At 32.0% G+C, this 11,293-nt stretch overlaps 2 protein-coding genes across 2 annotated transcripts in view; one reads left to right on the top strand and one right to left on the bottom strand.

Moving 5' to 3' along the window:
• Positions 1-9,121, top strand: part of LOC106463823 (lachesin-like) — a 28,880-nt gene extending 19,759 nt beyond the window's left edge. The window contains exons 6-7 of the mRNA XM_022391434.1: positions 2,811-2,891; positions 6,056-9,121. Of these exons, the coding sequence (XP_022247142.1) occupies positions 2,811-2,891; positions 6,056-6,150 (176 nt within the window). The 3' untranslated portion in view covers positions 6,151-9,121. The remainder of the gene's footprint in view (positions 1-2,810; positions 2,892-6,055) is intronic.
• On the bottom strand, positions 7,255-8,399 carry LOC111086852. The gene is made up of 2 exons (XM_022391431.1): positions 8,347-8,399; positions 7,255-8,247 (listed from the first exon to the last, which is right to left on the bottom strand). Exons 1-2 carry the CDS (start codon positions 8,389-8,391, stop codon positions 7,255-7,257), a joined length of 1,038 nt encoding a protein of 345 aa, XP_022247139.1. The 5' UTR covers positions 8,392-8,399.
• Positions 9,122-11,293: the final 2,172 nt, after the last annotated feature.

Raw genomic sequence — 11,293 nt, 5'->3', positions numbered from 1 at the left:
TTATTATAATTTTATAATTGTTGTTTTTTTTTGGGGGGGGGGGAGAGGCAATCATATTATTATGTCCAACAACAATATTTTCGTTAAAAACATCTGATATATAGCTAATGTGCCTTGTCTTGATATATATATATTGAGTCTTTCTAGTCATTATTATTTCTCAATACAAACCTCTTTGTTAATAACTGTTACTCATTTTGTGAGTTGAATGTTTGCCGGTTAAGATTAATAATCATGTATAGGCGTTAATTGTTTACGGCACCGGAAAAAGGAAATGATGGAGGAAGATAATTTCCATCATACTATACTATCGATGATCTCACATCAGGGCTATCAGCTTTTCTTACACAATGGGTGTTTATAACTGCAAAGTGCCTGGAATGGAATGAGTCAGTTTCAGGAAATAAAATCTGGTAAAATCATCGAAGGTTAGGGACGGCGTTGCCGCTTCAACTGTTAGCTTTAGACAGATAGATCTCCCATTCTCTACTTCCTCATGGGCGTTGCCGCTTCAGCTGTTAGCTTTAGACAGATAGATCTCCCATTCTCTACTTCCTCATGATAAAGTTACTACTAGAAGCTCGCCGTTCCTTATTTTGTACACAAAGTTGAGGTTCTTCATGCATGAGAAACAGGATTTGTTATCCCCCATTTAATGTGTAGAAGGATCGAAGATTTATTAGTCTAATCATATAAAGGAAATAGATTAAAACTACTTTTAGATGAGTTTATTATGTTTCACATAATTATTTTTCTATACTACAATAAACATAGAAGCTCCAAAAGACTCCAGCTTTGCTATAATTATATTTATTATGTTTCACATAATTATTTTTCTATACTACGATAAACACTGAAGCTCCAAAAGACTCCAGCTTTGCTATAATTATATTTATTGTGTTTCACATAATTATTTTTCTATACTACGATAAACACTGAAGCTCCAAATGACTCCAGCTTTGCTATAATTATATTTATTATGTTTCAATAAATTAATTTTCTATACTACGATAAACACTGAAGCTCCAAAAGACTCCAGCTTTGTCCTAATTATATTTATTATGTTTCACATAACTATTTTTCTATACTAAGATAAACACTGAAGCTTTAAGAGACTCAAACCTTGCTATATAGTTATTATAGCTACACATTATAAATGAATAAGAAAAAAAGGAGACAACTTTTATAGAGGTTGTTAGAGCGAATATGTATTTGGAAGACGTTGAAAATGGTATAGTTTTATGTTAGGTATTAGAAGAGGAGTAAACGTTGAATTAAGAATTAATTCTAGATTGTGCCAAAATTACAGAATTAACTGAATCACCCCTCTCATCCTAAAAAAACAAAAAAACTAGATGTTCTTAAAATATCTCTCTTAACTGTATCTCATAAGGATTCGTCTCCCGGATTTACAACGCTAACGTCTATGTATGATTTCCATTTGTGGACAGAGTACAGATAGCCCATTTTGTAGCTTTGCACTAAGAAAATACAAATTAAGTTCTTAAATACCATTGTTCTAAGTTCAGCCATCTTTTTATAACAGTATTACTTAAATACCATTGTTCTAAGTTTAGCCACTTTTTATAACAGTATTACTTAAATACCATTGTTCTAAGTTTAGCCACTTTTATAACAGTATTACTTAAATACCATTGTTCTAGGTTCAGCCACGTTTTTTTAACAGTATTCATTAAATACCATTGTTCTAACTTCAGCCACTTTTTATGAAAATATTCATTAAATATCATTGTTCTAACTTCAGCCACTTTTTATGACAATATTCATTAAATATCAGTGTTCTAAGTTCAGCCTATTTTTATAACAGAATTACTTAAATACCATTGTTATAACTTCAGCCACTTTTTATGACAATATTCATTAAATACCATTGTTCTAAGTTCAGCCACTTTTTATGACAATATTCATTAAATAACATTGTTCTAACTTCAGCCACTTTTTTATAACAGTATTCATATAGAAGATGTGGAAGTTCAATAATTAGATTACTAAAGGCAATGACAAAGCGTAGTCTAGTTGTTAGCGTGCTTGGACTGTGAATCCAAAGATTCATGGTTCGTGAACCCGTTGCCTCCTTGCCTTCCGTCTCTTCTGCCAGTTGAAACTTATTATAGACAATTATGCGTAGATAGTCTTTGTGTAGCTTTGAGTGGAAATCTCAAACGAACAAAAACTTAGAAGTACAACTGTATATTCCTTTCAACATAGGAAGCCAAGAAATCAGCTGCTGTTTTTACATCTTGTAATCAGAAGGGGGAAAGAAATGCAGGAGAAATGGAACGTTATTTAAAATTCAGGAAAAAAAAAGGACAATGTGCACACAGTGAATGTTAATATTTTGTATAAAACTGTAGTTTGAGAAAATAATACATTTTCGGATTTATCTACTGCTCGTATTTTTCTTTTGTTTTTCTCCAAGCATCTTTTACAAACAAATCCAGGGGAGTTGCAGATTTATTTTTATTTGTTTTTCTTTTCGGAGGCCAATTCATCAGAGTGAAATTATTGGAATATAGCCAAGGGTTCTTTCCAGAAAGAAAATTAACTATGTTGATGCATCTACACCATTAGGCTTAGAAAGTTGATTCTTTATTAGAGAGCTTTGCGAGTCATATTACACAATGGAGGGATATTGATTACAGAGTTATTTACGGAAGAATATAAACAGCATGGGTTTCTTTGTTTTGACACTACGTACTACACTCTTACCTATTATTTAGCCAAAACTCTATGAACGAATATCACTCGAAGACTCTGACAATATTTTGTTGTGTTCTACTTCATTATAGATTTTCCGAAGCATCAAAGTCTAGGCTCTGAGAAGTCCTCCAAGGGATTCCAAAACGGCAACATCAATCCAGGGCCTCAAGGTACACCCCATGATGGAGTGACAGATCAAGCTGACAGTCAAAACAATTGACAGTTTCATTTGTCACTGCATATCCGTCTTTATATTTCTATGATGTTACCGACAGATTCATAAAGATCTATGTATCTTTCTTTCTATCTATATATGTATCGTTCTTTCTATATATGTATCGTTCTTTCTATCTTTCTATCCATATATGTATCGTTCTTTCTATCTTTCTATCTATTAATGTATCGTTCTTTCTATCTTTCTATCTATTAATGTATCGTTCTTTCTATCTTTCTATCTATTAATGTATCGTTCTTTCTATCTTTCTATCTATTAATGTATCGTTCTTTCTATCTTTCTATCTATTAATGTATCTTTCCTTGTTTCTATCTTTCTATCTATTTATGTATCTTTCTTTCTATTTTTCTATCTGTGTATGTAGCTTTCTATCTATTTATGTATCGTTCTTTCTATCTTTCTATCTATTTATGTATCTTTCATTCTTTCTATTTTTCTATCTCTCTATTCATCTTTATATGTATCTATCTATGTATCTTTCATTCTTTCTATTTTTCTATCTCTCTATTCATCTATATATGTATCTATCTATGTATCTTTCATTCTTTCTATTTTTCTATCTCTCTATTCATCTATATATGTATCTTTCATTCTTTCTATTTTTCTATCTCTCTATTCATCTATATATGTATCTATCTATGTATCTTTCATTCTTTCTATTTTTCTATCTCTCTATTCATCTATATATGTATCTATGTATGTATCTATTTATCTATTTTTCTTTCTTTCATTATATCTATCTATCTTTCTTTCTTTCATTATATCTATCTATCTTTCTTTCTTTCATTATATCTATCCATCTTTCTTTCTATCTATCTATCTATTTAACTTAATCGTTGCATTAAGCAATGTATGTTATTTAAAAGATTTTGATAATTTAAAAACTAGAATTTCGCACCGTTGACTGAAAACATCTATACTCGATAAATTAAACAAAATACAATTAATTAACAGAAGGGAAAACAAATTCATCTTTTAATTAAGGAATGAATTGACTTAGAAATTATTATGCGTTACTGGGGAAATTATACATTCATATCCGTGAAAGTTTATGATATTAATATGATCAGAGGTTATAGATGTAACGTTTTCACAAATAGTGTCTTAGAAGTATTTAATGAATTATTTGAACAACTAAAGAAATTCCTGTCGTTTCGCCTTTTGGTAATGAATTAAAATGTAGTTAATTGCGTAATATATTAAACTAATTCGTTTTCTGCAGAAGGTGTTGTTGTCTGAAGCAAAAATAAATGATACTAACCCCTCTCCCTCTCTCTTGTCTTATAGAAATATTCAAATACGGGGAAAAACTTTAAACACTTATTTCTTTCATCAGATCTTACCGTGTACCGTAAATATTATTAAAACAAAACATTTAAGTAAATACGAATGCCATCATAATTTCTCGAAATAACGAAACCACAAAATGAAATTCTTTGGTTTAGTTCCCCTTGATAGGTGGAAGCACCATATAGTTAAGAACTTCCATTGGACTACATAGGGCCTACTGGCTCCAAAACTGTAGAAAGAGTTGGCGGAAAAATAAACAAATTCACAAACACAAAGTACGAATTAATATTAATTGAGATATCAAAAGTTATTTTATTTTACTTCTGTGCAGCTCATTAGTGGGATTAAGTGCAATATTCATAGTGATTTATTTTTTCTGCACCGCTAGAAACCCGGTTTCGATACCCGTGGTAGGCAGAGCTTTGTGTAGCTTTGTACTTAACTATAAACCAAAAAAAACCAATATTTTTTTCTGTGTGACACACACGTTATTAGTGACTTTGTACTTATAATACCATAGATCTTCAAGTAATTTGTTGCATAAACAGTTTTAAAAAGAGGTGACCTCCATTGGTAATTCTAGAGATAAAGAAGCTAATAGCTAGCGTCAAACTTCGCCGTTTAATTAATGAAATAAAAAGTACTTTTACATTATGTATCCGAACTTTACTTCTAAAAACTAAACTTTATCATCTTAATTCGTACTGGCTTAAGTGTCAGTGCTCGTTTATATGTTTCGATTGAAATATTTTTATGTTTCCTATCTGATACCCTCAGTGCATTAGAATTGAAATACTAAATACATGAACTAATAAAACTATCTTTATAGAATCATGTCCGGGGTTAAATTACATAAGAAGTTTGAGTGTGTATTGGATTTGTGGAAATTACATACGTTGTTTCTAGACTTCTTCGCTGGCGACTCAGCGGTAAGCATGCATTAAAATCCAGGGCTCAATCCCTGCCTTGGCCACAGCACAGATAGCCCATTGTGCAGCCTCGTGAATAAGAAATTTCCGCAATGTTAATATTCATGGATTGAGTGTTTCGTCTCTTATGTTAGTCCTGTGTAAGTCTTGAGGAAAGCATGGAGAACTTTTAATCCTAAACGTATCACATCTGTTAATCAATTCCGATTAGAGACATTCGAAAAACAAACAATGTTATAACATAAACATGTTATAACAGTGGATATAAATACGTATTCGTACGTAAATTATTTCTTTGGTTAGTGTAAATATTTTTAACGGTTTTTGATTGGTATCATAATATTTTTGGATGAGCTACTGCAACAATTATTGGAATTTTTATTTCATATTTTGCTCAAGGCAATAACATTTTTATTTGATTTATTAACAATTGTGTATTTACATTCTTTGAGGTGTAGTTCAACATTTCACCGAGTTTTGGTTATAGTTTTATGTCACAGTTGAAGAAAAGACAGTAAGAGCGTTTCCTACAAGTGTGGCGATCAAAACTGTCCTCTGTTCAGTTCGTGGAATATTGTTTTTATCGTCCAACAAATGAGAATATTTAAAATTAATACAGACCCCGTATGATTCAGCTTTGATTTTCAAAATTTGACCTTCTGATAAATCAGCACTGATAATTTGATAATTCTAAAAACTAGAAAATCCAAGAGCCGTATTTAACTGGTGAAAAATTGTGACGCGAATCTGAAATGGTCATAACGTGCAGAAAATACGCAGTAAAATGGATTGTATGCATATCTGTTTTTAAAATTTTTAAACTAATTTTTAAATGGACGAAAACCTGTAACCTCATGGTATTATTTTTTTACTTCAGCAGGAACAAGTGGCTCTATAAAAACCAGCTTTCAGCGTCCCTTGCTCCTTTTCTTTGTAGTCAGGACAATGGCTAACGACCTCTGGACGATCACGTGATTTCCACCTGGCATCCATTACAGAGGCTACGGTCAGATACAGGGACAGCTTATTCTACAGTGATAGTCGCAGTTCTTTTCTTATTCAGTGGACAAGTACAAAGACAATTCGTTCGTGCTCAAAAATGTAGGTGGTACTATATGTTAGACCTAGTCTCCGGCCATTATCTATCATTGACAAGAATGGATAACCTGACAATGTTCGAGGTCATTATACATCTGGTCAGCAATCAGGAGTTATGACAAATAAAAGTACGGAGAGAGATCCCACCAACCACAATTAATATTTACATATACGTATGGCCAATAAAGAAAGGTCAAGAAAAGTACAGAGAGATCCCACCAACCACAATGAACATTTACATATAAGTATGGCCAATAACGAAGGGCCCAGAAAAGTACTGAGAGATCCCACCAACCACAATGAATATTTACGTATAAGTATGGCCAATAAAGACAAAGAGAAGTACAATGAATGATTACATAATCAGTGTTCAAGAAAAATATATAAATAACTAATTTGTTCGAGCAAACAGACGAGCTTGTTTTCTTAAATTAAATGTTTTATTTTGTGTATTTAATCATCAATAGTTAGATTATGAAAATCATAATTTAAAACTAACTTTACTATATTAAATTTGTGCAATGTAAGTTACCATTTATTTAATTATTCTATCAAATTATGATATATATATATATATATTGTATTCCGACGTGGCTCGGATGTCACAAGAAACCTTAACACAAGGATATCTTAGTGCTAAAAATTATAGTTTCTGTGTGGTATCTCCCAAACGTTGTTATAAAATATGTTATTAGGATAATGTAAACTGTAGTTCTATTACATAAAGTAATTATCAATGTAAATAGTGAGCAGTGCATTGACAAAACAATGTCAAAGTCAGTTCGTACTGGTTCATACATAGTTCAGTAGTAAACGTTTGTGGATTAGCACGTAACAACATTAATGTATTGAAAAAAGATATACATATTGGTTATTATTAACGAATAAGTGGGCGTATAAATTATTATTTCCTGAGTAATGTATGGCTTTGTAATCTACGAGAGAAATTAGGTAAGTAAATACAGAGGAAACTATAAATTGTTATGTTGTGATTGATTTGTAACGTGCTAATTGGTGCATGGTGACTGTTTGTAACATATTAATTGGTTTGTACTGATTAGCTTGTAACGTATTACTTGCTATGTGCTGATTAGCTTGTAACATGTTACTTGATATGTGCTTATTAGCTTGTAACATATTACTTGCTATGTGTTGATTAGCTTGTAACGTATTACTTGCTATGTGCTGATTAGCTTGTAACATATTACTTGATTTGTGCTTATTAGCTTGTAACGTATTACTTGCTATGTGTTGATTAGCTTGTAACGTATTACTTTCTATGTGCTTATTAGCTTGTAACATGTTACTTGATATGTGTTGATTAGCTTGTAACGTATTACTTGATATGTGTTGATTAGCTTGTAACGTATTACTTGCTATGTGCTGATTAGCTTGTAACATGTTACTTGCTATGTGCTGATTAGCTTGTAACGTATTACTTTCTATGTGCTGATGAACTTGTAACGTATTACTTTCTATGTGCTGATTAGCTTGTAACGTATTACTTTCTATGTGCTTATTAGCTTGTAACCTGTTACTTGATATGTGCTTATTAGCTTGTAACATGTTACTTGATATGTGTTGATTAGCTTGTAACGTATTACTTGCTATGTGCTGATTAGCTTGTAACATATTACTTGATTTGTGCTTATTAGCTTGTAACGTATTACTTGCTATGTGTTGATTAGCTTGTAACGTATTACTTGCTATGTGCTGATTAGCTTGTAACATATTACTTGATTTGTGCTTATTAGCTTGTAACGTATTACTTGCTATGTGCTGATTAGCTTGTAACATGTTATTTGCTATGTGCTGATTAGCTTGTAACATATTACTTGATATGTGCTTATTAGCTTGTAACGTATTACTTGCTATGTGCTGATTAGCTTGTAACGTATTACTTGATTTGTGCTTATTAGCTTGTAACGTATTACTTTCTATGTGCTGATGAACTTGTAACATATTACTTGCTATGTGCTGATTAGCTTGTAACGTATTACTTGATTTGTGCTGATTAGCTTGTAACGTATTACTTTCTATGTGCTGATGAACTTGTAACATATTACTTGCTATGTGCTGATTAACTTGTAACATACTGAGTAATGAAGAACGTCTCATACACTTGACACAGCTTATAGATCACTACGCACATATACGTTTATATGTATAGCTATTCTGTATTTGACAATGGTCACTTACATACAGTACTTGCATTTTTATTTGTTTGGTTTTGATTTTGTTTTTTCAGTCGAGATCTGCGTGTCAGGTGATTTTGCAGATACTGGCTTACTCCAATATTGTGTGGTAGTATTGTTACATCATACTTTCACAACGTTACAACAGTGTAAAAAACGTGCTAACATTATCTAAAGAAATCAGCTGTAAAGATAACAGATAAGAATATGAGTAACGGAGGTTAGGGTTGGACTCACAACTAACCGCGACCATGTTTTTACCCACTGACGCATGGTGTACTTACATTTATTTGAAATGTAGTAGAACGTATAGAAGGTTTAAGGAAGGGTATAATCACCAATGGTAGAAATCTCCATTTTTGTGTTGACATGACAGTCGTTAGGGATCCAAAAATTAGTGTTTGGTTATAAATAAATATTTTATACAACTACCACTTCTATATAATGACTTTGTTTTAGTGTGCTGTCAGTAGACAGAAATGATTTAGTGATAATAACGTATAGTTTCTGTAGTGCATGACGTTTACTAAACTAATGAATAAGTAGTAGCGACGAATCAATGGGCATTATGGTCATGTAATATTGTGTAGTAAAAGCTGTTTCTTTGTAGACGGACTTTCTTAACTTCTGAAATAAAGCTGCAGAACTCTCAAGGTTTCAATGTTTGCTATGTTTCTTAATACTTTAACACATTAAAAATGTTTATCCGTATATATATATATATATATATTAAATGTTTATATATAATGGGGAAAATTTCTAATGGATGATATTATAGCATAACGAATGCTGAAAAGATGTCAAGATCATTTGAGAAAGTCTTTGTATTTGTGCAGTTAATCTTCATAGTCCTTGTATTTGTGCAGTTAATCTTCATAAATTAGTATATATATTAGTCTTCTTTCTCAATATTACACTTTAGTGAAATAAAGCTTAATTTTTGGCAGGTCTTTGGAGTAATCAGTTTATTGAAAAATGTATATTACCATAGTGACTTAACTTTTAATTCCCATTGCCAAGTTGCTTACTAATCATTAACGTGAGACGTTTAACTGTGGTTATAATACATTCCTAATTGTATACCCACGAGATATTTGATTTACAGGACTAATGTTTTATGTTCGATCAAATTACTAAACATTTAAGGAAGAATGAAATGTAGCATTCTCTAAAGTCTTCGATTATACATACTTATAAAGGTTTACTCAACTCTCTTGCTCTTTCTTATTTGTTTTCTGTCGAAACACGTTAAAGTTTTGTAATTATAGTACTAGCACCCCCTGGGCGCTTCGTGTATAGTTCTAAAGTATACCAATAATGTATTAAAATGGAGATGAGTTTTATTCAATTGAAATAGAGCTTGGAAAAACAGAATTGGTCAAACTAAGCTTTCCACTACACTACCAAAAGGAAAGAAAATTAGAAGACAGGATAACTCTATTCGGTTAATAAACAGTGTTTGGACAGAGAGGTTGTCTCTAGTGTCTATAACTACTCTATAACGTTGGCGTACTATCTCTAGCTTTGATAACAGCTAAAACGGTGTACTACTGTCCCTAACCTGGATATACTGTTCCCAGACTGTATAAATGCTATAAAGGTGTTGCAGTACCGTCAACCTGGATAACTGCTAATATGGGGAAGTACTGTCTCTAACCTGGATAACTGCTAAAACGGTGTCGTACTATCTCTAGCTTTGATAACAGCTAAAACGGTGTACTACTGTCTCTAACCTGGATATACTGTTCCCAGACTGTATAAATGCTATAAAGGTGTTGCAGTACCGTCAACCTGGATAACTGCTAATATGGGGAAGTACTGTCTCTAACCTGGATAACTGCTAAAACGGTGTCGTACTGTCCCTAACCTGGATAACTGCTAAAACGATATAATACTGTCCTTAACCTGGATAACTACTAAAACATTGTAGTACTATGCCTAGCTTTGGTAGCTACTAAAACGGTGTGGTACTGTCCCTAGTCTGAATAACCAAATAACCTGAATATGCTTCAAAAGATGCTCTATAGGATTATAACATGGAGTCTAGTCAGATAGATTACAGATTCCCCACCGTCACAGAGATTTACAATTGCCACAATACCACCTTGTGCACCTACTCACCTTCAGACCCTTACTTTTTTTTTTTTTTTTAACACGAACTTGCGCGAAAGCACGCTGCACTAACCTCATAGTTGTTGCACATTCTAATGTAGCAACACTGGATGCCATAAAGTCACTATGGATTTGTTGCAAAAGATTATTATCAGCATATTTTACACTCTTAATGTATAAAAGTTTGTCAAGATGTGACAGGACTTTCGGTCAGTCTGAAACTTTTTTAAATGAGGTTCAATCAATTTATCCATTCCTCACTATAATTTAACCAGTCCCTAAAAAATAAATCACAAGATACTTTTTAATGTTACTAATTCTCTCGATTCACATTATCCAGTAGATTATGATCTTCCCTCATACTCTAAGTTTGTCAAAACGTTTTGGAATCTTGCAAACACTGAAACTGTACTATTCTACATATTTGTTGTGTTGCTGTATTAACACTCATTAAGTTCTCTTGCAGATAATTGTGACACATTGGGTGGTCTATACTACACTTTATAGGGGTGTCTGAATACTTTTGACAGAAGAATGTAAATGCATATTTACGATAAATGTCATACGAAAAATTTGCTAGTTTATGTTGCACACGTTAGTTCTTATTCTATTAGGGGTCTATTTCTTACACCAGATGACATTGTATAACCTGTATTATTGTAATCAAGTATGAATAATCAATTATAGACTTTTGAAAGTGTAATATAATTTCA

This window comes from Limulus polyphemus, unplaced genomic scaffold (genome assembly GCF_000517525.1).
Source record: "Limulus polyphemus unplaced genomic scaffold, Limulus_polyphemus-2.1.2 Scaffold1492, whole genome shotgun sequence".
Lineage (NCBI taxonomy): Eukaryota > Metazoa > Arthropoda > Merostomata > Xiphosura > Limulidae > Limulus > Limulus polyphemus.
This window is presented reverse-complemented; position numbering and strand designations above follow the sequence as displayed.